Here is a 27558-nt window from a genome sequence, read left to right on the forward strand (position 1 = left end):
TTTTACAGAGTTGCAATAGATATTAGGCAGCCGGGAGTGGTCGCTTGGAAAGCTACGAGGCTGAGCACTTTTCCTTACTATCATCAACAGTTTCCTTTACCTGTCCCCTGCATATCAGTAGAGTGAGTCCATCTATCTGCTTTTCTCCCCACCCATTCAATGCCTTTGTTACTTTGCATCCATAATTCATAACCGCTGTCAGGGAATCCTTCACAAGACAGTCACGTTTCGTCACAAGTGACCCCCATTCCCCCTAGGGAGGTCACTAAAATATTAAGGAAATGAGGTAATTGCGTGCACCTTCATAAAGGCCAACTCGTATTAACACACGCTAAGGAGACCTCCCGAGCAGCATGTGGGAAGGTGGAGAATATTGTAGTGCTTTACACATTCAAAAAAGAAACAAAAACAAAAAACAACTGCACCACAAGCTGTATAAAGCAAAGGGAAGAAATCATTATCAAGATAAGTTTTAATGCAATCTTTCACCTCTCTCTGGTTACTATTTCTCATAAAAAAGTCTAACATAACATACCACAACACTAACAAAAACAACCACTTATTTTACTTTTTTATCTTCAGTCATAAAGTACATGCACTGCTAGAATCATTTTTGTCACAAGTCAAATAGAAACAACAGCAGTAAATGAAAGCACTTTGAAACAACACTAAAAATAAGTCCGAAATTCTCTCATTATAACACAATCACATACACTCATCTCTCATTCTCCCTTCCGTTTTGTTTTTTCTTGAATTTCTTTCACTCTTTTCTCCTCTATTTCCTTTTCTGCTTTTTTCCATTCATCACTGAAGGCATCAAAAAACTTGATCAAGAAAGAGTTTGTCTTGTTGACAGACTGATCGAACTGTTGTTTGCCTTTATCCACTGAATGTTGTCCTTCCTGCTTCAGTCTGTTTACCATATCGGATTCTTTCAGTTTTTCTAAGTTATCTTCTCCTGTAGAAGACAAAACAAAAAAAGGATTAGTTCAGGCTGGCCACAAAGCTCTGTCAAACTATTCATCTACAAAATCAATAAGAGAATAGAGAGTTTCTGGTAAGTTGTACTGATTCTTTTCATTTCACTTCATCTCAATTCACTATCTTGCTTTTTTTCCAGCTAAAATCAAAGAAAAAACATTGTCAGTGACACCTATGGTATCCCACCTGACTGAGAAGAACATAAGGGAAGAGAGGGTATGGAAGTAATATATATAGATCTATCAACCTCAGAGAGGGTGCCTTATTCATCCTTATTGTCATAGCATAAAACAGAATAGATGATACTATAGCCTGTAGCAGAGTACCTTCTAAAAACATCTTTATTGTTTGTAAAATCATCCCTTGGCAGAGATGCTAGTGTCCATGCAAATGTAGAAAGAAGAAAAATCATAGTCATAAAAAAGAGTGTTTCTCACACAGATGCATCACTGAACTCAGCTCGATTTTTTAAGAATGAAATTAATGACTTTTGAACTCATCCTAAAATGCTGTACTAGTATTGTTTTATTCTTCTTTTCAGGGGGATAAAATTTGGAATGACATACTTTTTATACATACATATATATATATATATATATAGATCTAGATCTATATTTTTAAAAAAATATAAAAAATATATATATATATTTATATATTTATTTATACATTTATATATAAATAAATAAATATATATGAGTTCCATCTAGAGCAAACAAAAACATTTGAATGCCAAAAAGCTACTAGAAAAAGGTCCTTGTTTGTTATGTCTGGTTAAAGTGATTTTTTTTTTTTGACTCTATGATCTATGAATGGACTTTACTGTAAATTAAAATAAATCCTGTGTGAGAATAGGGTAAACAACAAACACTCACCAATTTCTTTGCCTTTGTGGAAAAAGTAAGCTGTCAACTGTGCAGCCCGTCTGATGGGGTAACTGTCACTTAGCTGATGGAATACAAATATTTAAAGTAATGTTACAACAGTGCTACAAGTGGCTTTTAGTTGCTCCAATCTACCCTTGTTATCTTTGGGATATTTTTAAAAGCAAACATATAAAATAATATATATATAATGTTTACGGCATGCAACGGGTCTGCAAAACATGTTGTTTGGGTTAAAAATTTGATTTTTAACCATGTCTATTTTTGGGTACCTATCCCTAAAGAATCCATAGCGCTCTTTTTTTTTTTTCATTCTAAAAAAAAAAAGACAAGAATTCACTTTTTAGAGGCTTTTTTTCCAGAGGGCAACGTTTTCAAAAGTTGGCACGTTTTCTTCAAATTAGCTCATATAATTGGACCATGACAACAACCATGTGTCTCTGTGTTACCCTAACATGTTTGGTAACGTTGTGCTCCCAACCTCATCTTATTTCAAGCCAACAAATTATCAAGATGATAAAGATTTATGTTTTTGGCAGTTTAGCATAATACGGAAGACACAGGGCTCCTTTTCTTCTAAATTTTGGTTTTCTAACTAAACCTCGTTGTTAAAAATACTGACGTCAATACTCAGCGGCAGAATATACGATCACTGCTGTTTCTTATTTTGATATATACAGCCGTTTGAACTGCTTTCACTGATGAAACCGTCTGATTCACTTCTATTTCACAAGACATAATTCTTGTTTCTGACCCCTCTATTTCCGTAGGCAACAGAGCAGGTAAATTTAAATAGTAAGTTCCCCTTTTTGAACGTGCATTAGAACGATCTAAGAAGTAGATCTAGTCTTCATTCTTACAATTTCCTTTCACATGTATTTTCCTTGTGTGCCATTATTTTGTAAGGAATGAGGGAGAAAAAGAGGGGGGTGGGAGGGGGGGGGGGAGACAGAGAGAGAGAGAGAGAGAGAAAGAGAGAGAGAGAGAGAGAGAACGAGAACGAGAACGAGAACGAGAACGAGACACAGAGTTCACAGAGTCACAGAGAGAGAGAGAGAGAGAGAGAGAGAGAGAGAGAGAGAGAGAGAGAGAGAGAGAGAGAGAGAGAGAGAGAGAGAGAGAGAGAGAGAGAGAGAGAGAGAAAGAGACAGACAGACAGACAGACAGACAGACAGACCAACAGACAGACAGACAGACAGACAGACAGCAGGGTTCCTGCAGCCTCCTTGTATTCAAGGAGTCCTTGAAAACTCGTTGAATTTGAGGAACCTTATTGAAAACTTCTTAAATTATGTCAGATCAAGATCAGACAGGAACACAGGGCGACTGCCAACTGCCCAGGCCCCGGGAATCCCGGTGGCCTCTGGAATTACTCGGGAATTTGAAAAAAAGATTGCTGAGACACGGGAATTTGAAGAAATCTGTAAATTGCCCCCTCGAAAGACCCGAGAACAAAATCCGATAACGTCCTTGAGTTCATTTTGGCTGGTCGCGATTGAGATATAATATTCATTCGGCTTTTCCCGGCCCGAGAGTACCGTCATAGAGAATGCCAAAACTTAAGCGGCTGAAGATCGACTCAGACAGGCGCCAGTAGGTGTCTGCTTTACTCCACATAGAGGGCGCCTAAGGGCGATAACATAGAGAATGCCGAAACTTCCCTTGCATTTCTGATTTAACAGAGATCCGATCTGATACAACAGGAATTTTTCTCTGGTCCCACCATCCCTGTTATATCAGGCTACCACTGTATAATATATAATTATACATCTTTTTATTTATATGCCTATATATATATATATATATATATATATATATATATATATATATATATATATATATATATATACACCCCTACATACTTATAAACATATCTTTTCAAAATTCAACAATACAACAATGGGTAGCAGTTTGCCATCAAACAAATCTATCCTAGGATAGTATCTAGACTCTATAGGGACAGACGTGTGTGTCGGTATCTAACAACAGGAACGGTGAACGAGAATACGGCCGCAAGGTTTGCAGTGACAAGAATATATTGGCGCCATTCGGCCCTCTGAAGTGGGACGCAGTGCCAAAGAAGTCAGTTTGTCGTTGAAGAGTTGAACTTCACCTTTCGAAAATTTCTGTTTACAAAATTTTAGTGCACTTAACTTGATTCGAAGGCATGTCATATTTCGATGTACGGTGTAGTATATATACCAAGCCATTTCCAGTTCCCAATCAAGGGAACAGATAAAAATATGTCGATGGTTTCTGGGGCGTCAATCTAATAAAAGTTCAATCATGGAAAGAGTGGTTCCATGGTGAAGTGTGTTTGTGTGTGCATGTGGGTATTAGTGCAATCTCTGAGCGCGCGTGTGTGTGTGTTTGTGTGTGTGTGTGTGTGGGGGGGGGGGGGGTGCGTTTATAACTATGGTGACTACGCAGGGACATTTTTAATATCCTATTTAAGCTACAAACTTTAAAATTGGCACAAAGATGCTGTATAGTCTGTTTTGTGCTCCCATGCGAGTATTTTGCGAAATATGGATTACTTTAAAAAAATATTCCCGATTCTGTGTCACTTTTTCCTTTTTTTTTCATATATTGATATTATTGTTGTTTTTCTTAACAGAAAAAAATCCCAGCTAAGGATCATACATAATAGGTATGTGTATTTGTGCGTCAAGTTTGAGGTTTAAATTCCAGTATTGTCTGTGGAAAACGTCTGTCCCCGTAACAGGGCAAAAAATCTAAGATGGCCGCTACGGAGAACAACTTTTTAATAATAAAACTTTTAGAATTCCGTCATAATTCTTCTACATAAAATAATTAACCTACATCACCTTTAAAAATTGAAAAAAAATCAAATCCCTTGAAAATTCCTCATATCATGAAGGCTACATCCAAGTTTTTTTGCTTTTTTTCCCCCCTTTTCTTTAAATCCTGAAGTACCGGTATCACTTCAAGCAATCCAAGTTTAAGCGTTGTCTAACCACTACACTCCCCCCCCACCCCCTCCACTCCTGTACTCAATAAGTCCTGAAAAACACTTAAAGCGGTGTGCACGATCTTTAGAGACCCTGACAACCGACGGTCCCTGACACATATGGTACTTATAAGAGGTCAAGTCAGGTGATACAAACAAGAAGCATTTCAACAGTTTTACTGACAGGTCTTGAGGATGGGCCTGACTAACTTTAACTCCGACGAAGCATGTTTGTTAAGCAATGGCAGAACAACGAAGAGTATTGATCATAGCGAGTCATAATTAAACAGTTATCAGACTGTCATCACCAGAAAATCCTGAATGTTAACAAAAGCGAAAGAAAATCTTGAGAATACCCAAGTCAGAATTCCAAATCAATACTTCTCTGATTATAGTTGAAATAACATACATATATACCGGTATAAGTAAATATATATACATATATATATTACTATGTGTGTGTGCGAGTCAAACACTCAATCTGGCACTAATATTTTAGAAAAAAAAAAGCCTTCAGAGTTCCTCATACTAAAAGTCCAACCAGTGCTTTCAGTGCAAAAGAAAGCAGAAAACAGAGCCAACAAATGATTTTAAAAAATATAATTCACACAACTGAAGAAATCAAGATGTTGAGATATGGAGTGAAAAATTGAGAAAATAAATCCCAATTAAATCGGGATGAGTGGCAGGTCATAACCCTCCCTTCCCCCGATATATCCAACTTTCCATCAATGTCTCACACACCCAATCTTCCCTAATGCAGCTGGTAACTTACAAATAGTACAGATCAAAGAAACACACTAAGACATGACATGAAACTTACTTTTCTAATTATCTCCTCATTGTTCATGAGCATTCTAAAGGAAGAAAGAAAACAAAAAACATTACATTATTATCGTCAAGCTAGTCAAATTGCAAAGCACACATTTATGGAAACAAGTTAAAATACAGTCTGGCCTCAGGTTTCATTGCGGCCAGAACTGTTGAAATGCTGGCCAACTGGAATGCAGAAATTTTTCTACACTGTATATATCATATCTAGCTAATTCTAAAAAATTCAATCATGCAAGATGCAGATCTTTCTTCAATACTGAACTATAAAAACGTCATAGTCTACACACACTCCATGACACCCCCCCTCTCCCCTATACCTACAGTTGCACCCTGGCTTATCCCTCTTCCAGACCTCAAAATCACCTTTCTAACTTCATTCTGCCTCTGACCATATTCAGCAAACTTGGTTTTATGGAATCTGACTCGACTCAGAATATCATTGCCAGATGTGCATCGCATGGGTACAGTATCAAAAGTGCTACAGTATGTCGAAATTTTAAAAATCAGCATGTAGCTTTCTTCCAGTCAGTATCTGCTTGTCTATCATTTATAATAGCCAGTAAATGTGAGCAAGGCAGGGAAATATATCGATCTTTGAAAATGTACCCTCCCGTAAAACGTATTTATTTTAATGGCTTTCGAAGAATCAGCTACATGTATAGTACATGTATAATCACAAATATATACAGATAAAGATAAGTAGGGTGGATCAAGTGAAATTTGTTCTTAAAAAACTCAAATGTCAAAATCGAATCCTTAATTTATCCAGATGAAACAGATGTCATCCGTCAATCAAATTATAAATTAACTATAACAACAACAAAAAATACCTTAGTAACTGCCTGAGAGGCATCCTGCTCAGTCGAAACGTGTCTCTCTGTTACTGCTGTTGATAAAGTATTAAAGAAAAATAGGTAAATTATAACTTTCACTCCCACACACATGCAATGCTTTTGAGAGTCCACAAACGGCTGTATTTTTATGCTGCAATCAGAAGACATCTGGTCACTGAAACTGTTGCAAATCGGATCAATTATTTTCAAGAAAATTTCAAATCTAATTGTAAAACATTAAATTATCATTAATTATGGGGAAAACAGGGGGGCATGCCTCCAGACCATTTCATCTCCCCCCCCCCTCAATTATTTTACCTCAGGCCTCAGGAAGCATTATACTTATACAATTAATAGCACACCCCCCCCCCCTCCCCTCGCCCCCTCCCCCGGACTGGTCCAAAGAGCAGAAATTACTAGACAATTTTTACGAAGTGTATAGTTTTTGAATAAAAAAACTCCCAATACAAAGGGAACAAAAGGGAAAGACCAGCTGTCAGATTTCTGCAATTCCGAGATAATTGAAAAACAAGCTTTCGTTTAATAAAGACTTATTACTCTTTTTAAACAAAAAACCAATGATCTCTCCACTGTTTACATTGACTTCAAGTATGACCATTTGTGTTGACAATGAGAAATTTTCACAGTCCTCATGTAATGGGTGTTTCGGTGAAAGCACAATAGAAGAATTAGGTCGCAAACTGACACTGCTGGTTTTTCCATTGTGAGCTGTTGGCAAGGTCTCCATCTTCTAGGAAGTCAATGAATTATGAGTTTCTTTACTCATTTGTGAATACAAACAAAACTAAATGATTCAAACAAAAAAATTGCACACCATTTGGTATTAAATACTAGATCTATTTTATCTAATATTCATGCTTGGATGACGACTGTGAGTTATCAGATTCTTGTGTGGCACTTGGTCCTCCAGCATGGGGCAATTCTGAGAAAAGCTGTCGTGCCAGAACACATATATATATTTAAGACCTTCACGTCTGCATATTTGGCAGCTTTGATGGTCACCGGCTTCATAATGATTGTGGTGTGAAACGGACCATTCAAGCACTCTCTATACCGCGTTAGCTGTGGATGGGCCTATGAGATGCAGATTTCAAGCAGAGGTCAAGAGGGTATAAGATAAGGCTGTCTCCTGCCTTGATAAGGCAGGAGACACGGTAGTTCGATTTAAGGTTTTGACCTTCTGGAATACAGCTTTTGTCATCCCCACTATCTGGAGGAGCGAATGTTTCCGAAGGCTGTCTTGAATAGGTCTACCCAACTGGCTGGCATATCTACTGTGACCTTCTCATTCACCACTACCATGTCTTTGTCGCATTCCATGTGGCTGTGGCCTCATACTGGAAACGAGATTTTCACTGGTTGACAACAACACAATAGAGAAACCAGACCACCATCCAGTTTTTGTTGTGGCCTGTGCACATGTAGCAGCATACTGGCCACATCATTTCCACCCTCTTTGCTGACTGTCTCGTAACAGTACAGGTGTAATTGTTTCATCACAGAGAGAGTAGATTTTAAAGGAAGAAAGATATCAGCCAACAATTGTACACATCGTTTGAAGTTCTTCGAAAAATTAAAGGTTAGCACAACATGGGTGCTCGATGAATGATTTTCCTGTTTAGCAGCGCATATAAGACCAATGTGGCGGTTCGAGCCTCAGCTCGGTCCGACAGTGTCCTTCGGAAAGGTACCTTTACATGAATTTCCTATTTGGCTCGGTCTTTTCGGGGATGGACGAAAAACTTGGAGGTCCCACCTGTTAAATAACCTAATAGTCTTGACAGGGGTATTAAACCTACACCATTAAATTTTCACCATTTTTCACTGAAATATGGCCACTGATTAGCCATAAGGGACACAACAAAGAAAAGTATGTTTGACATCGCTGGTTTTTCCGCTGTCAACATTCTGACACTGCTAGTTCTTCAATTGTTGGCTATATTTTGTAACTCTCACAGAGACTAGCAGAGCCTGTTTTTCCGTATGTGACTTAGGTGGACTAAAACAGACCCAATCAGGCATCACACTGGGACAATAACCCAGAAAATGAAAAAAACAGACATCGCTGGTCTTTCCCTTGTGCCCTTCAAAAAAACAAACATAATATAATTAACCTCTAGCAATGGATACAGTCATTGTCAGTGGTAAGGTATAATCCGCTTATATATCGACATGCTTTGGGAAGTGGATTTGATGTCGATAAAAATATCGAAAAATGAAAATATAAAGCCAAAGAAGAAAAAACAAGGGGAGGTAAGCGATAAAAAGACAACACTTTTTAAGCTGGTTGCTTCCCTTGATTCTTACACAACTATACAGTGTAACCAGAAAGGGTTTACAGTAATAGAGAGGTGACACTCGTGGTGGCGCTCCATAACAACACTGCATTGTTTCGCGTATCGCCCGGCGCGGGGCGCGAAAACACTTACGCGCGGTGATCGCCGCCACGGCGATGCTCAGGGATGCTGTTATGTTATGACAAAATGTAGTACCGTTCTCTCGCTCTGTCTATTTGTCTGTCTCTCTGCCTGTCCGTCTGTCTGTCTGTATGTCTCTCTCTCCCACTCTCTCCCTCTTTCGTTCTGTCTGTCTGTCCCTGTCTCTTTCTCCCCCCCCCCCCCCTCTCTCTCTCTGTCTCCCTTTCTGTCTCTCTTTCTCCCCACTCTCGCTCTGTCTACAATATATGTCAGTCTGTCAATCTGTTTCTCTGTCTCTGTTTCTGTCTGTCTGTGTGTCTATCTATCTGTCTGTCTGTCTGTCTGTCTCTCTCTCTCGCACACACACATTTATATTAAACACAATTTCAGATCATGGAAAAACACATGAAGCAATAATGATAGACCTACCACTTAAAGTCTTTAATAGGATCCCTAACACCTTCCATCCCCCATCCCATCCCTCTCCCCCCCCCCCCCCCCCCCCTAGATCTAGATCTATAGTCTATAGGCTATAGATCTAGATCTAGATATAGATCTATATATAATATGAAAGTGGCTATTCTCACCCGCCCGGAAGTTCTCGCAAGATCTACTCCTCCCCTCTTCTCTCTCTCTCTGTTTCTTTCTGAATACTGTCTATCGGTGTGGACGATCAAATTGACCAAAACAAAGTTAAAAAATGATGTTAAAACACAAAAGTAAATTAATTTGGTTGTCTACAAAGATGCTACGGCTATTTAACTTTTCGAATCGAGCCGAACTACGCGGGTCGCCATTTTGTTTTGTTCTCTCTCTTTCACTCTCTCACTCACTCTCTCTCCACTGCCCACAGACAAAATTGTACGCTTTTAGTAGGCTACAAGTACAGTTGTAATGGAACGTTTGTTCACAGCACAGAATTCTACAATTTTTCTCTTATCACAGTGTAGAATTCTGTGGTTTAGGGTGAACGCAAAATTTGTTGACACGCGCACCGGGTGAGAATAGCCACAAGACCCGCCTGCACTATTCTCACCCCGGGTGAGAATAGAGGTGGCCATATAATATATTATTTATAATACTTAGAGTTAGAGGCCTAATCGAATAAAAATAGGGAATTAAAAAAAGCTTTGTAATGACCATGGACAAGTACTCAGTCTTCAACTCCAAGCTCCATGGCTCCCTGTCTACTTAAAAAAAGAACAGAACTTGGTCAGATGTTCCAGTTACTTTGACAAAGAATGCTTCCCCTCTGGTCTGTTGGCCTTCAACCCCAGCCACACTTTCGTCAGACAAGTAGCATAAACAGTAAACAATCCATAGGCCTGGACGACACAAGGTTGGCAACGAGAGTGACTTCCCCTCACGGCGCCGCGAAGAAGCTATTATTCCGACATGACAGAAAAGATTCCGACATTTCTGAATAGGCCATAATATAACATGATGTATTGCATGTTGTAACAAAAATGGAAAACTAGGTGTAAAAATCAATAAAAATAATTTCTCCGACATACAACACTGGATCTAAATATAACGTATCTCTTTTTTTAGTTGTTGTTATTGTTTTGTTGTTGTTGCGGTTGTTAATGGTTGTTGTTAAATTGTTGTTGTGGTTATAATAATACGTTATTGTGGTTATTGTGTGTTGTTATTGCTGTTGAATTGTTGTTGTTGTTGTTGTTGTTGGTGGTGGTGGTGGTGCTATCGCCAGAACTGAGTTTGATCTCTGTGTCATTTTTGTATAGATTTTAATAATTCTATTGTTATATTATTTTAAAGAGATAATATTATGCACGATTGCACAACAAGTATTATATAGTAGGCTAATAGGCCTACACACACACACACACACACACACACACACACACACACACACACACACACACACACACACACACACACACTCGTACACACTCACACACGCGCCCGCACACACAATCATTAATATATAAGCTCTCTCTGTTTTTGCCCCCCCCCCCCCTCTCTCTCTCTAAAATATCTCCTCTCTCTCGATCTCTCTCTCTCTCTCTCTCTCCCCTCTCTCTCTCTCTCTCTCTCTCTCTCTCTCTCTCTCTCTCTCTCTCTCTCTCTCTCTCTCTCTCTCTGAGTCTCTATCTCCCACTTAATTTCTCTCTGTCACGATCTCGGCCTCTCTCGACACCCCCTTATAAGAGATGAGAGAGAGAGAGAGAGAGAGAGGGAGAGAGAGAGAAGAGTGGAGAGAGATAGAGAGCAGAGCAGAGAGAGAGAGATATCTCTTTCTCTCTCTCTCTCTCTCTCTCTCTCTCTCTCTCTCTCTCCTCCTCCTCCTCCTCCTCCCCTCTCTATCTATCTCTCTCTCTCTCTCTCTCTCTCTCTCTCTCTCTCTCTCCCTCTGTCTGTTTGTTTGTCTGTCTGCCTGCTGAGTCTCTCTTTCTCTCTTGCATGGATTTTAAAAAATAAATTCCTGGTGCAACATTCATTCAGTCAGCGCTGTCCCTCGCTAACCCTATCTATCGAGTTATTCATGAGTATATGTCATCTAGTGGGTGGTAGATCTTACTTTTATTCTTTCCCTTCTCTTGTTTCTGTTTGCCAGACTTATCCCCACCCCTCTCATGCACTAATAACTAAAAACCATTATCGTGTTGATGTGGTTCCCGGTACTCAAAACAAAAATTCGACAATTGTCTCGAGACACCCGTCCATGAATCGTGTATTTAGTTTCTAAAGTAATGTAACCGCACGACAATTGAACCAGGCATTGTCGATACCTTGTATATCAAATATTCGATAATTGTACGGACAAAATCCCCTCAAAGTGACCTAGGCTAGACTTAGAATAGGCTAATCTTACTAGGGCTTGGATAGAATAGATCTAATATAAGCCAAGACCTAGATCTAGTATTTTAAAAAATCAGTATTTGTGCTTTTAACAAAAAATGTTCCGCCCCAAGGAAGAAAGACACCATATAGAGACCAGGCAATGCAAACATTTGTTGTTGGGTCTCTGCATTAACGCTTACAAAAAAATTTGACTTTTAAATACATAATATATATATATATATATATATATATATATATATATATATATATATATATATATTATAATATATATAGATCTAGATCTACTGTGGGGTCAGTGGGTACCAGAAGATGTTCGGGAAAATTAAAACCCTCAAAACATACATAGGCCTAGGCTATATAGACATTGATAGGCTTATTTTAAGTTATAAGCACCATGCCAGCGCCTCAAACTCAAAGAGCGAACATTCATGTTATAGATCTTGATCTAATCTATATTTCTCAAAATATATTATTACAGATTTACCTTTAGAACTTTATTATAATTTAGCGTATTTCGTAAAAGAACAAAAGTATGGTACACAGTGCATTTGCCTGTAGGCCTAGCCGATCAAACAATATTAATAATAAAATTATTGCTCCGTTGATCAAAACGGTGCTTGGCCGAGGCTACCTGGTGGGCCTAACTTGTTCCAAATCAAGTCCAAATATAGTATCGATTCCAAGCTAACATACTCTCTGTCGACTACCCTGTGCTTGCCACCAGCGCCATTTGCCAGTGTTGATGTTTGGTACCTTGTGTGTGTGCCACAAACCACAGACCGTATCTGGGGCCTGGTTCTTTGACAGCCTTGACGGTCACAAGGCATGCTACATTCATCTGACGGGTAAAGTTCAGAACCATATGCTTTTGCTTTTGATAATAAAAGCGTGAGGTATGAGTCCATGCACAACAACAAAGGCAATGATGATGATGACGAAGTTCAAAGTAAACACCTTCTCCTCGTCTCACAATGCACATTGAACTTGAACTTGAAGTTGAAGTTCTACACATCTGAAGTTGGTTTTGGAATCTTATTCTAGATCTAAAATCTAGAAGATCTAGAAATCTAGATCTTGTAATGTAACTCTGGCAGTGGTTGTTCTTGAACTTGCACTGTACTCTTACTGATTGGACAGAGGGATGAGCGACAGTGACTCTTTTTTACTTTTAATAATAAAAATTGAAAGTGGCTATTCTCACCCTCCCGGAAGTTCTCGCAAGATCAACTCCTCCCCTCTTCTCTCTCTCTCTCTTTCTGAATACTGTCTACCGGTGTGGACGATCAAATTGACCAAAAACAAAGTTAAAAAATGATGTTAAAACACAAAAGTAAATTAATTTGGTTGTCTACAAAGATGCTACGGCTATTTAACTTTTCGAATCGAGCCGAACTACGCGGGTCGCCATTTTGTTTTGTTCTCTCTCTTTCACTCTCTCACTCTCTCTCTCTCCACTGCCCACAGACAAAATTGTACGCTTTTAGTAGGCTACAAGTACAGTTGTAATGGAACGTTTGTTCACAGTCACAGCACAGAATTCTACAATTTTTCTCTTATCACAGTGTAGAATTCTGTGGTTTAGGGTGAACGCAAAATTTGTTGACACGCGCACCGGGTGAGAATAGCCACAAGACCTGCCTGCACTATTCTCACCCCGGGTGAGAATAGAGGTGGCCTCTCTGGTAACCGGGAACAAACTACAAAGTCGAAAGGTGCAGTAGCCTACAGACCCGGTAGAGGAAATCTTTTGAGATTTCGGAAAGTTTCAGCGCCCTCTTGGCTCAGGGTAGACTTTGGTTATTCTAGATCTATTGCCGAGGTCTAGATCTAGACAGACGGACATAAATTAGGTAGCGTAAACGGCCTCGCGGGCACTCGCGGCCTTCCGACCGCATGGTATCGGTGAAATCGGGGTAATTCTGGTCGCTGTTTCTTTGCTCTTTCGCTATAAAACCCCAAATGCCATACACCTTGTAAAAGTTCAGGTTTTCCTCGTTACAATGGTGTAAATTGTTGTCTGATTATTAGGAGCTGGAGAATCGCCGAGGAAAGATAAGATAAGATACATCTTTATTGTCCAGATCCTGGCACATTATAAATTTGGTGTTCCACCACGAGTACACACACACATACACACACGCACACACAAACACACACACGTGCACACACATGCACACACAAGTAGGCTTACAATCACATGCATAAATATTTATAGCAAATATAAACAATAATAATCGTAAGCTAGATACACACTCAATGTTATTTTGATGCATACTCTCAGGTCGTAAGTACACTAAACAAGATGGTTAAGATGGAAGCATTTTGATAGATGATGGTAAAAATGACCATCTTTCTTTGTTACAGATTAGAAGCAGTCAGATCTACTACCCATTTCGTAGTTATTTTGCTATAATTAAAATTTTGGTGTACACATATTACGATTTTGCAAAAAAGGGGTGTCGGGATGAGTCCATTTTATTTATAGCATCGTATCACAACATGGGATCTTTAAGAATATATGTCGGCAGCGTGACTAAATGATTTCAAAGCTTTTTATGATGACTTTAGACCATACCAACCGTAAAAGATAAGTTAATTTAATCTAGCATGCCGTACAATTAAAAATTCTTTTTCCCCGTTGAGACGCGAACACCCCGAGACAAGATAACCTCGCTTCGGAATACCCCCATTGCGATGTTACAGGGGAGCAGAGAGAAAAACAACTGGATGCGCGTGCCCGCCATTGCCCTATTTCAAGTGACCAATGAACGGGCCCGGAATAGTCATGCGGGGATTTTTAGGTCACATACATTTGCCGCGAGGATGAGGGGAAAATGGCCGGTCTCCGTGCGAAGCCGCGTTGGATAGGGGGGGTCTAAACAACTCCTTGACACAGAACGTTCAAATTTGAGCACACTATAGAGGTTAGATGGATCTATTACCACCTCGGCGTTGAAATTCAAACTCCTTATAGTTTTCGGTGTACCCGATACGAAAGTGTTCTCGCCACCAAAAGTATAGGTTAATTTATGTGTACGAACTTCAATGTCCACATATCATTAGTTTGCCCTATTTTTTGATTGGTTGCCGAGTTTCATTCGGATTGGTTCGGAAATAGAGCAGATCGAGGTTGACAAAGTTAGTCACCTACGCTTCGGCCGGGTTCGCAAAATCACCCGCAAACACAGACCAAATTTTCGCCGCGCGGGAAAGCTCGATTGGCATTGCTACTATTAGAATAAAGTAATTAGCTTGGAATTGTTTTGCTTCTGCGAGACTCAGAAAACGTGACCCCGCACGCGGGGTATACTACAGTATAGAGCTGGCTCGCTCGGCGCGGGGGCCGGTGCGGCGCCGGTCGGGTCAACGCTCAGTGTTTTTGTCGAAATAATGACAGATCATCGTGTTTGAGGCGATATATAATACTGATTTGTAATGATAAGATAAGATAAGATATATCTTTATTGTCCAGATCCTGGCACATTGGTTTGGTGTTCCACCACGAGTACACACACACACACACACACACACACACACACGTACACACACATGCACACACAAGTAGGCTTACAATCACATGCAATATAAATGGGCAGCAATATAAACAATTATAATCGTAAGCTAGATACGATGTCACAGTCTTGAAAAATTATTTTTTTTATAGTGATTGTACTCTGTTAATGTGGAGATGTTTAGTGCACTTGGTACTCTTTTATTATAGATATCTGTCAAACATGGGGTTGCAGCCTGTGACTGACTTCAATAACAAATTCGGAGTGTCTACGTACACGGTAACCAGGCACCTAGTGTCACCCTAGTCTCAGTAACTACATACACGGTAACTGGAATGAAAATAAATCAATATTTGTCCTGTGCTGTCAACTTGCTGGAAAAAAAGAAGAGAAAGTCATACAAGCGTCTTGTCGGGCTCGCCATCGTGACCGGTCAGTGAACCTGCGCGTGTGCATCACATTGTGAGTACCGGTTGGGGGTCAGCAAAGTTCATTCAAAGTCTGTGCACTGCGAAGTATAGGGCTCCGGAATGGGGGGATTATTGATTTTTTTTAAAGTACAGCCGGGGGAGGTGTGGGGATGAAGGCAACACTGGATGACAAAAGCTGAACTTTGAGTTCTGGACTGCCCGGTTACTGTGTACGTGACACTGAGACTACGTGCCCGGTTGCCGGTTACCGTTTACGTAGATATTGAGGCTACATGCCAGGTTACTGTGTACCTGACACTGAGACTGCGTGTCTGGTTGCCGGTTACCGTGTACGCAGACACTCAGTAACAAATTTGATCAAATTTTAAACAACTACCATTTTCTTAAAAAATTGACTGAGAGGTTAAAGAATGGTACCAAAATGCTCAGTGGATAGGCCTTTCCAATGGAACAGATAAATTTAGCATACAGCTACTTTGAAAATTTAGTTTCTGGTACCTACATAAAATAAATCATAGATCTAGTTTCAAGGCCTAAATCTAGATGAAGATTGCGAATGTCTTTTTGATGAATATGCTCGTTTTTCCTCCGTTTTGGAGTTGGAGGAATCGATAAGACAATTTGAAGAAAAGAACAAAAAATGTCATAGTTTCAATCGAGCAGTCACCCTCTCTATTTCTGTACAGTTCCATTGCCCCTCTTTTTCTGCCTGCCCCCCCCCCCCTCTTTCCTTCTCTCTCTCTCTCTCTCTCTCTCTGTCTGTCTCCTCTTTCTCTCTTTGTTTGTCTCTTTCTTTCTTTCTCTCCCTCCTACTATCTCACTCTATCTCTATAGATTTCTTCCTGTTAACTGGGGCATGTGATGTTTGCTGGCACTTCCCCCTGTTCTCTACCCCTTCCTCTCTCTCTGTATCTCTCTCTCTCTCCCTCCCTCTCTCCCTCCCTCTCTCTCCCTCTCTCTCTCTCTCTCTCTCTCTCTGTCTCTCTCTCTCTCTTTGTCTCTCTCTCTCTCTTTCTGAAATCACAAAAGATTTCCCCAACCGGGTCTGTATACTTAGTTCTAAGCTCTGAACAGCCGCCGGAGGCTATTTGGACTCTCGAGTACGTATGAGCCATTGCCAAAACTTGGGGAAAAACACACACATCTCACATTAGTGTGCATAAAATGTGATACATTAGCATTTATTCCTCCAAAACTTATACACATGTCAGATGTCAAATATAGGATGTAGAACCAGCATAAAATTAGCAGTTTCAGACCCTGTGTCAGCTTTACAATCTTGAGTTTGTAAATTTTGTGCCAAAAATGTTAGTTTTTTTAGTGATTCCTGGACTGTCATTATGAGCACACCAATGCAAACTTCCAAGAATGTCCAAAATTTAGTATTTTTGGTTTTTTAAAAATTACGTATGCTTTGATTCTGCTATTTGTTATCGAGAAAGGTTCACTTGCTCACTCAAGGAATTGTGTTAATTGTTTGCAAATAAACGAATAATTCTGATCACTTGTGCGTTCGTTGTGTCGTCATGGACTAAGTGTTTCAGAAAACACCATTATTTTTCAGTAGAATCACCATAGCTGGTAGGGTGTGTGTCCATATAATATCCCAGGATTGGCCGTTTTAACCCTAAACGTGTGTAATTCAAGAAAAAGTATGGGATATTATTACATGTAAATTGTGGAATCACTCACAAGGGGCCTGCCAGTGTCAGAACATGTATTCGGTTTTGGTGGAGACACACTCTGACATAAGGCATTTATTTTTTTCTTTTAAAGGTACTGTAAGAACAACATCCCATTAAATGAAATTAACTTTATATGCTATGTTAACACAAAAAATAGAAAACATATCGGAACAATAAGAAAAAAATGTTTGATTAAAACATATCAAAGAGAGAAAAATAAAAATAAAAACAGCAATATAAATAGTCATGTAATGTACTTTTATATATATTTTGCACATGAAAATAACAAGTCATCGTCGTGTCAACAAGTAAGAAAAGACGAAGTGAAGCAGAAGTGAAAAGACTGTGATAGGTCATCAAGGTTAACCACTCTTTGCTTGCCATGTGTCATAAACCCAACCAGGGGTCACATCAGTTCCTTTTAGATTAGAGTGGAGGAAGACCATTTTTTATTTTAACGATTGTGAGCCTTGACATGAGTCACCACCGTAGATTCTTCCCTGCGTTCATCGGTTAAGATCGCTGTTCGCCTTAGATCCCGCATTTCCCTGCCCCCGAAAACCCGGAATATAGGCGAAGACTACTGTATTTGTCTTACCTACTTTCAATTGTAATGTACATTGAGCATCTCGTTCGTTGAGATGAAAATGTGCGAATGTTATCACTTGTGTCATTAATTATTATTTTTATTTTTTATTTTTCGCAGTCTTCATCATGGGTATAGCTGGTCTGAGGAGACTGGGGGTGGTGCAGGTAAACGTACAAAGATGTACCACTCCACCCCAACGGCAACAACCCAGCCGAGCTCAATGAGTACCTGGGACATCGACGGTGGCCTTGCTGCCGACTTCGATGGCTCGCTGTCTGGCCTTGGCACAGAGCTGGGTACAGCCAGTTACAATATGAGGTGAGAGCTGTGTAAATAAAGCCTGACTGGGATTAATTATGAAAATGTAGGAGGAAGAAACAGAGAAACACACCCAAATATAAAAGAATTAACGCTCAAAAGTTTTCAGTGGCATTCTATTAAGTTCAGTGTTGTGTTTCACTTTTCAACAGTCGTTTTTTACGCTTATTATTCAACATGTTTTTCCACAGTGAGGCTTTGCTTGCACTACCAGTCTTCAAGCAGGAAAATCTTGAAAATGGGTAAGTGAAGCTTTTGACCACCATTTGATTTGGTAAAAGTGTAGAACTATAGGATTAATTCCTCATTGTGTATATCTGTCTTCAGAGAAAGTTGCATTTGAAAATAGCAAAATTTGCAAGAAAAATTAACAAAAGTTGCCAAAAAAGTAACAAGGCGTGTATAGCTGAAAAAATTCCATTGAGTTATTGGAAGACATTGTTGGTATGCCCGTCACTCCTCCCCCAAATCTCCCGCTAGGCCGCTGCCCAATCCAGGACGGCAGCCTTGAAAACCCTCTGCCTCCCCCTAAGAGTGTTTCTTCGAAGCCGGTGCGTATGAGCTTCAAAATAAACAAAGCCTTCATAATGGCAGTGCCCACTTGTGGCCTGTATCCAGGAGACAAAGCCCTGCTTCAACCATGGGCTTAACTCATTCGCTACGCCGAGCTGTGCGGTTAAAGTGCTGTCAGTATGAAGCCGTTTCAATTTTAACTTAGATTCTATTCCAATCCACATATCCATGTTAAAATAAAGGTCATAATATAATGATGACTTTCGGGTCAAGCATTCCTCTAAAAATCGGAAATTTAGATTCAGTTTTGAAACGCGATTTCGTAGTTTATTCGACTTTCTTTTATCGCGATGCCAAAATTATAGCCCGGACACCAGTCTTACTAATTTTACACAACAAAATCTATCATTATTTCGCCCACTAAAGACATGTAGGACTCTTTTTTTATAATATTGATATGATTGGACTCGTGGTGCACACAACTCTCAGTATAATACGCAATTAAACAGAACTCAACACCAGAGAACCCAGCACACGACTGTATTTTCAGAACGAACCCAGACACCATAAACAAATTTAAAAAACAATGAAAAACTCATTAGGACCTCAAAAACATACACTTTTCAAAACAAAACATCCAACAATTTCTTTTCCCCGACTCCCTCCGTGGCACCTCACCAAGGCAAAAGTAGGCTTACAGCTTACCACACTCAGCAAAGCAACCACAAACGCCAAATTATTTCAAACAGAATACAAACTTATTGAAAAATACTCTGGTGCGGAGCTAATCTTCACAGATGGCTCTAAATCGAACTCCTGCTGTAGACGCTGCTGTTCTATCTTCAGACAATACACACCAGAGGAGACTTCATCCGGAAGCCTCCATTTTCCCCGCGGAGGCCACTGCCATTAGAAAATTCTCCTTACATATATCAATATCTTTCCTTACCCTCTTTGACTCTCTGTTGTGCATCACTTCACTTACAAACTACACACTTTTACACTCAAAAAGAGTTACGTTACTACAAAAATTACACGCTTTGACTGAAACCGGGAAACGTATCGTGTTCGCATGGCTACCTAGCCATGTGGGCATCAGAGGAAAAGAGCAGGTGGATCTCCTGGCGAAGGAATCCTTGTCCCTTCTGTTGGGATCAACGACGGACTCTCTCCCACAGACTGACTTTCAAAATAAAGTTTAAAAAACTACACTTACAGTCTGTGGGAGACGCATTGGACTAAACAAACCAATAACAAACTACATTTTAAGCCCAACTAGGCCCATGAAGACGTTCGGGCCTCTCCAGAAGAGACTAAGTCATTTTTCCTCGATTGCGCATCTGACACACGTCCCTGACACATGAATACCTCCTTCAGGGAGATGAGAAGTGGTCCTGTGTCGGATGCGACACACACAGATTTTTACCATTGGACACATTTTAACAGAATGTCTAGACTTCGGAGACACCCAAAGGAAATATTTCTAAATTAAATGCAAGCAATTGCAAGATCTGTTTTTCGTCGTTGATCCCAACAGAATCTTTGATTTTATAAAGGCCATTGACAAATGGAATAAGAGCAATGAAAAAGCCATTTTCAACCCTTTGAAAACTTTAAATGTCAATTTTTTTCTGGGCTTCGCTCTGGTCTCCTCAATCGACCTTGCTGGGGGCCTATGCTGGAGGGAAAAAAAGAAAAGCATCTTTTTTAGTTGTATTTGAACTTACCGTAGCATAAGATGTGGAAACTAATTTTTATGATTAGAGTGTGGTGTGCAGCATAGCGCCCCTGTGTTTGACGCCTACGCATCATGATGGCCTATTACAGATTAAAAGTGGTTTTCTAGGATTTAACATTTTGGAAAAAAAATCAATACTTAGTCCACGATGCAGTGATTGCCAGGTTTTTAGCATCACTACACCCCTTGCTCTCTCAGTCCTTCCAGCTCCGGCTTTCAGTATATGATGTCACTGTATGCTCTGCCGTGAGCCTAACTATAAAGGTTTTCTTTAAATAATTTTTTTGTCTTGCATGCTTTTTTAAAATCCGTGATTGCTGAAACCCAAACATGGTTTTGTCAGTTGATGTTCTGGCCTCGCCACAGGCCCAGATCAGGATTCATTTTGTATTTTTAGAGCAAAACTAGTTAAAATTGTTTGTCATACCTAATGTCAGTAAATAATGTTTCAATATAGTTTCTATTGGTGTGGGCTTGGGCTTTTGAAGTCAGTTTTGCATGCAGTCACCCTGCACTCAATTTCACATTCAATACTGAATGATAGGTGCCTTGAATGATAGTCCATAAATGCTTTAAAAAAAAATAATCCCCAAACTCGCCTCATTTCATAAATACAGTCCCCCTCAACTTATGCACACCCAAACACCCCCGTCCCCTCCCCACATACATATACACACGCGAGAGCGTCTGGTTACTATGTGTACCGGGGCAACAGCCATCTTTTTTTTTTTTTCTTCTTTGTCTATGTACTCCCTGATTTGGGGGAAAATACCTGAATTTACCTGAAATGGGAACTTTTAGGTAGGCAGCCCTGATATTGGTATTGCGTCCACAGGTTTCAATATATTCTTGGAGCCGCGACCTCCCCAGCTGTGAAAATGAATGAGGAAACTTTGACTTACTTGAATCAAGGTATCGTATCATTTTCGTAAACTTTGCATTGGTAGACAGTTTTCTCACTGCATGCATGTTCTCAAGATTGTATGCCTAAATGCAAATAAATACTATGAAGTTGGTAAATCTGAAGATGGAAAATTCTTTTTGGGGCTTTACACAATATTAAGGGAACTACACAATACCATAGTTTAAAATCGGAAAGGACTATGAATTATATATCACGATGTGCACCTGTTATGGTTGAATTATTGCTTGCTCTGCAAGGGACCATGATAGATTGAAAAGCCTGTCAAGGATGTTAGTGTGAGGTTGTTATACATCCCCTGTCTTGTTCGTCTGTATTTTGTGCTTTGAGTTTTGTTTTTTAAAAATGCCGTCAAACCTGCCATGACGGCCACCTTTAGAAACGGCCACTTTCCATTCCCAATTTCCCCTCCCCCCCACCCCCCTTGCATTTTTTCTATATAATTTAACTGTGTAAAACGGTCACCTGTTCAATGTAGCAGTGGCCACCTTATTTTATCAACCCACTGTCAAATTTACCTGCCTCAGGCGGCCTGGCAAGGTCACTCATTGCCCAACGCTTTGTCATAAATTTTGAATCGGGGCCCCTCACGCTGTGGACGGGCTGTCATAATTCATTCACCTGTCGTTATTGGTAGTCCTTCCAGTGAATGTTTACCCAAGTTAACCAATGGGCAGCCTAACAATAAATTTTCAACTGCTGGTGAGGGAAGCGGGATCCGTCATAACCTATAAGCCTCGCCCATAACTCATGCACAAATCATGTGTTGTGACTGGTCACTGTTTTGTTTACTTAATCTGTAACAAAGTAACGGTGGATGTTGACGTGAACTTGCGACAGAAGCGTCGCTCGTTCTGACAGGGGTGACGACCCGGGTGTTCGTTTTACCATGGCGCTCGGTCTTCATTGTCTTACTTACGCACCGTTTCGTTTATTTTACCCTTGCGAAAAATCATAACAAAAAGAAAGCTTACTAAAAAACAAATGAACATACTGACAAAAAACCCTTCTTACTCCACCCACCCCCCTTTTTCAAATAAAAGAAAACAAAAACCCTTTTGAATTAGCCTTACGGCAGTCTAAAGTCTGAGACCAGCCCCTGTTTGGACCTCAGAAGAAAATTATTCGCTTTCTTTATTTTTACCAGTCCTGCCTAAGATGGCCACCTGTGTTATATAATAGTTGTAAAGCGCATAGAGCAAGCTCTTGAGCATGGATATGCGCTATATAAATGCAATTATTATTATTATATAGCCACTTTCCTCCTTGACAATGGGTGGCAGTTTTACACTTGGTTGATTAATTTAAAACCCAAATGCAGTTGAACTCGGTCTCTAAGAACTACCTGTCAAAGACAGTTTCCGGTTCAAACGACTGCTTCCCAGTTTCTCCTTTGCGTTTTTTTCTTATATTATAATGAACCACGGAAAACCCCCAGGCAGGGGCGGTGCTACTGACTGAAGTATCTTTTAGGCCATTCCCAAAGGGGGGACATTAACCATGTTCTTATGCACAGTAGAATTGTAATTGTAAATGGGCTGATTCATCGATGTCATGCTCATAACTGTGCCTGAACTTCAACAAGGAAGTGCTGCTTTTTCTTTCCTAATCCTTACTATCGTCATTTTCCTCTACTTCTTTATTTTGTACACTCTTGTGACCCGCTATTTCTGGGGTGCCTTGATAGTCAAAGCAGATTTTGTGCTGTTTAAGCCGGAGGGGAGCAGAGTAAGCCTGATTCCCTGTAAGGGCTTCTCTGTTGACATTCACCCCTTGGCGCTCATATGACCCAATGCAGTTGGAAGGGCTGCAAAACCTCTACTAAAACAAAAAAATAAACGAACCTCGGAAACTGATGCTTTTTCTTTCCTCATCCTTACAATCTTCATTTTTACCTCTACTTCTTTTATATGTTTGTCACTCTCTTGTGAACTACTATTTCCGGGGTGCCTTGATAGTCGAAGCAGGCTTTGTGCTGTTGAGGCGAGAAAAGTGAGCAGAGTAAGCCTGATTCCCTGTTTAGACTTCTCTGTTGTCATCCACCCCTTGGCGCTCATATGACCTTATGCTGTTGCAAGCACCTTAAAACCTTATTAAAATAAACAAATCGACAGCTCTTTTCTTCTCACAATAGGTGGTCATCTTGGACAGGTTTGACTGTATTTGTGATGAAGAGACCTCTGATCATACTTCATGTTCCATTATTTAACAATACTTTAGATGTTATATTTTGTTCTTTCATTTGTATAATAGGCCAGTCCTATGAAATCAAACTGAAAAAACTGGGAGACTTGTCCGAACTTCAAGGCAAGTTCCTGAGGGTGAGTATATGTGGTGATATATATATAGTCCTATGATCTCTTGTTGTGTCTCTTTTCACTTGTAGTCTTGTCTGTGGGTGGTTGGCGGGTGCTCTGGTCTGGTTTGCTCCTTCTTTCCTATCAAACATCTAATCGTCCTGACCTCTCCTCCTTTTTTTGTGTTTGTTACTCTCTTGTAACACCTCTAATCTTCGGCACTTATTGTGTTGCAAGTGCCGTAAAACTGCTAATAAAACTAAAGAGTTTTGTCTGTTATGGCATTTGTGAGTGTTGCTGAGTGTGTCATGTAGCTGTGCTGTGTCCATGTATTATCATCTGTCACTGTCTACCACTCAAAAAAATAGTATGTTATTTGTTTAAGGGGAGGAGCGACCCTTGATTTTGTAGATTTTGAGTCAGGCTATGCGCATTGAGATGTTGGCTGATTTTTGAAGATCGACCAGTTCTTTGTCTAAAACTAACATGGAGACAATTGAAAAGGTCTTTATTCTCCTCGTAAATTGCCTTTGAAAACACGAGGGTGGGTTAATTAATGTAGTGAATTTTCACAATAATTGTCGTTTTTCGCAAAATGTCATTTTTTTGCAGTTTGTTCCCAACTCCTTCCTTAGTTTTCCTCCTCTTGACATGAAGCTTTCAGGAAACATAGATGGTAAGGCTGCCATCAGTGTTGCAGAAAAAAATTAGACTTTTCCATTGGCAAGCGATTACACAACCTAAATTCAGAAAAGCTTTTTTATACTTAAGGAAAATTCTCTTCTTTTTTTTTTTCGTTTGCACTTATTGAAAAAAACTCACTGTTAGGCTGATAGGGTCAGGTTCAGGTATACTCTCACCATATTTGGTCAAATGTGGTCAGTAAATAAGAAAGCCTTAGGGATTTGAAATTCATAGCTATGCCAAAATAAAATTGCGTATCAAGAGATTTTACTATGCCAAACTTATATGCATACTTAGATTTGATCTAGGGCAACAAACATAGAAAATGGTCCTCCAGGGTCGCTCCTCCCGTTAATAAAGCCAAGCTTTTGAGAAAGGCTTGTTCTCCTTACTTTATAACAGTATCTCTTGCAAGTTCAATTTTACTGGCAAGTGAGGGTAAGGTGGACTTCCTAGTGTGATTTTTGCTTTGTTCCTGAGGTTGGTGGTTGTCTTGAGCTCTCGTGTGGTTTGTTCCTTCTTTCTGTTGAACATCTATCGTCCATCTCTATCCTTGCTTCTTTCCTAGTCCTATGAAACATCCGTCGTCTTTATCTCTCCTGTTTTGTATTTGTTACTCTCTTGTAACTCCACTAATCTTTGGCACTTTTGTGACCTAATTTTGTTGCGAGTGCCGCAAAACTTTTATAAAGATATGTCTGTCCTCTTCCTTTTCTTTGTTTGGTATTCTGTAGTAACACCACTAATTTTTGGCACTTAAACGACCCTTTTTTGTTGCAAGTGCCTTAAAACTGACTAAAAATAAACTGAACTGAGGAAAAATTCTTTTGGATGCAAATTTTTTTGTTTTTTGCTTTTTGAGGGGGGTTCCAAAATGTTTTAATTAATTTTTTGTTGTTTTAGTCATATGTGATACCATCATGATTAGAACAGACTTTTGAAACAGTTTATTCTATATGATAAATGTTAATCAACATACTGTTTTGTCAGATAAACAAAATTTAGTGACGCATTAAAATGAAGAAACAAAGTTTTGGATTCAATGAGTTTTGACTTCCTCAGAGTATTGTGAAAGTTTTATTTCATGACCGGAGGCTGCAGTTCATGGAGAAAGAGCAGATTGATTCGTGGAAGCAGATGAGGCCCGGGGAGCGTATCTTAGACATTGGTAGGCTTTGTTGCACAGTCAAACTTGTTAATAAACGTCCACTGTTTGTTGAGGAGAAAAGTGGCTGTTTTAGACAAGTTGCACAGTGACGTTATAGTGTAAAAAAGCATGGGGGGGGGGATGGGAAGTGGTCATTTGTACAGGTCATTGTCGTATACAGGTGGACGTTAAAGCAGGCTTGGCTCTGTTTTGTCATAATGTGTGGATGGATGGCTTGTTTATCGTATTGTCTGACAGTAAACAAATTGAAACTAAACGAAGAAAAGACAGACATCCTTCTTATAAATAATCCACGATTAAATAAAGATCTGGAAAGTGTCAACATTGGTCTATATGGGCATATGACACCTAGTAAAGAAGTTGTCAAGAATCTCAGTGTATATATTGACCACCACTTGTTCATGGGTTCGTTTGTTGGATCTCTGTCCGAATCCCTTTATTTTCAGCGGAATGGCCCTAGGCCTAGTTCGAAAGTACTTAAACGAAGAGACCGCAAAAACATTGGTAAAATCTCTTATCCTATGTAGATTAGACTATTGTAACTCACTCCCAGGCATGTCTGAACAACAAAGATTTGAATCGTTTACAAGTCATTCAAAGCAAAGCCGCTAGACTGATAACAAGATCTAAAAAGAGAGACCATGTCACTGCACTATTAAAAGAACTGCATTGGCTCCCTATAAAAGAAAGAATATTTAAAATCTGTGTCATGTGTTTCAAATGTGTAAATAAAACTGCTCCTTTTTATCTACAAGAACTTATCAGTATATTATATAAGCCAGGGAGAAACTTAAGATCATCAAATGATAACACCCTACTTGTGACACCCGTAAAATCATACAAATCATATAGAGAGAGGTCTTTCTCATATCTTGTGTCCCTTTATGTGGAACAGATTACCCATGGAACTAAGACATACAAGAACACTTGATAGCTTCAAAAGACATCTCGAGCATTTTCCTACAGGCCTATCCTTCGTAAGCTTTTAGCGTTATTTTATTATAGTTGTTCTGTGCCTACGTCTGAATGAAAATAGTGTGTGTGTGTGTGTGTGCGTGCATAAATATATATTGCATGAGAAGAAAGGACGTAGTACAAAGGTTTTGAAAATGGGTATTCCAATGTAAAGCACATTGAGCTACTTTTTTGGAAGTGTGTTATATTAATGTTATGTATTATATTATTATTAGTATTATAATTGAGAGCATAGACCTATATTATCTTCTTATTCTTGTTTGCGCTTGCTTGCTTGATCTCATGGGCAGTTGACTGCTTGTTCTTCAATTTGCAGTGAAACTGGTTTTTATGTATAGCCCCTTGCCTTCAGGCAGCTGCTTTCTGACTTTGAAGGTAGACATGTATTAAACTACTGAAAACAGTGTACTCTATCTTATGCATTTCTGGTTCACTTTGGAATCTACCATTTAAACTAAACGAAGGATGAGAGGGGGAAAGATTCCATGTGTACTGGGACTGAAACGAGACTAATGTTTTGACCTTCTTTGGGACGCAATGGCAAAGCATGCTTTTCCGTGAAGTTGTTTTTTGTTTTGTTTTTAAGCAAAGAGCGACAGCCATGCCAGTGTGTGGTCTTGGAGTGGAAGTCTATGGGCTGATGGTGAATAGAGATGGAGGCAGATGTAATGAAACTGAGAAAGACTTTGGAAAATAATTTTTCATGGTGTATGCTCCCTGAAGAGCTAATTATTTAAGGACATGGCGGGTACATGCTTATGTCTGATCAGCAGCAGAACAAAGTCAGCATTGCAACACATTTCGACCCACCAAACAAAAATCAGAGCCACCAATTTGCATATTTCACAGTATGTATGTTGTTGCCTGCCTTTTAAAGTTTGAGATAAAAAAATTTGGTGAGAATGTTCCTTAAGCTGGTGCCACTAGTAGATCCTACTTAATAAGAATACTCTTTTTTTTTG

General features: G+C 39.5%; 2 protein-coding genes across 5 annotated transcripts in view; one reads left to right on the forward strand and one right to left on the reverse strand.

The window, feature by feature from the left end:
• Positions 1-457: 457 nt before the first annotated feature.
• LOC101859693 (protein NCBP2AS2 homolog) lies at positions 458-10281 on the reverse strand. Of its 4 annotated transcripts, none has more exons than XM_005093972.3 (5): positions 10092-10281; positions 6498-6553; positions 5657-5690; positions 1854-1926; positions 458-958 (listed from the first exon to the last, which is right to left on the reverse strand). In XM_005093972.3, the coding sequence occupies exons 2-5, from the start codon at positions 6518-6520 to the stop codon at positions 723-725; spliced, it is 366 nt and encodes a 121-aa protein (XP_005094029.1). In that variant the 5' UTR covers positions 6521-6553; positions 10092-10281; the 3' UTR covers positions 458-722. The 4 variants fall into 4 exon arrangements, with proteins under 4 accessions (XP_005094029.1, XP_005094027.1, XP_005094026.1 ...); XM_005093970.3 differs by having other exon boundaries at positions 6498-6550; positions 10079-10281; XM_005093969.3 differs by having other exon boundaries at positions 10079-10281.
• Positions 10282-12473: 2192 nt separating this feature from the next.
• Positions 12474-27558, forward strand: part of LOC101860728 (transcription factor CP2) — a 40969-nt gene continuing 25884 nt past the window's right edge. Inside the window, exons 1-6 of the mRNA XM_005093975.3 lie at positions 12474-12609; positions 18099-18299; positions 18491-18541; positions 21386-21462; positions 23726-23793; positions 25516-25621. Of these exons, the coding sequence (XP_005094032.1) occupies positions 12590-12609; positions 18099-18299; positions 18491-18541; positions 21386-21462; positions 23726-23793; positions 25516-25621 (523 nt within the window). The 5' untranslated portion in view covers positions 12474-12589. The remainder of the gene's footprint in view (positions 12610-18098; positions 18300-18490; positions 18542-21385; positions 21463-23725; positions 23794-25515; positions 25622-27558) is intronic.

Source organism: Aplysia californica, unplaced genomic scaffold (genome assembly GCF_000002075.1).
Source record: "Aplysia californica isolate F4 #8 unplaced genomic scaffold, AplCal3.0 scaffold00073, whole genome shotgun sequence".
Taxonomy (NCBI): domain Eukaryota; kingdom Metazoa; phylum Mollusca; class Gastropoda; order Aplysiida; family Aplysiidae; genus Aplysia; species Aplysia californica.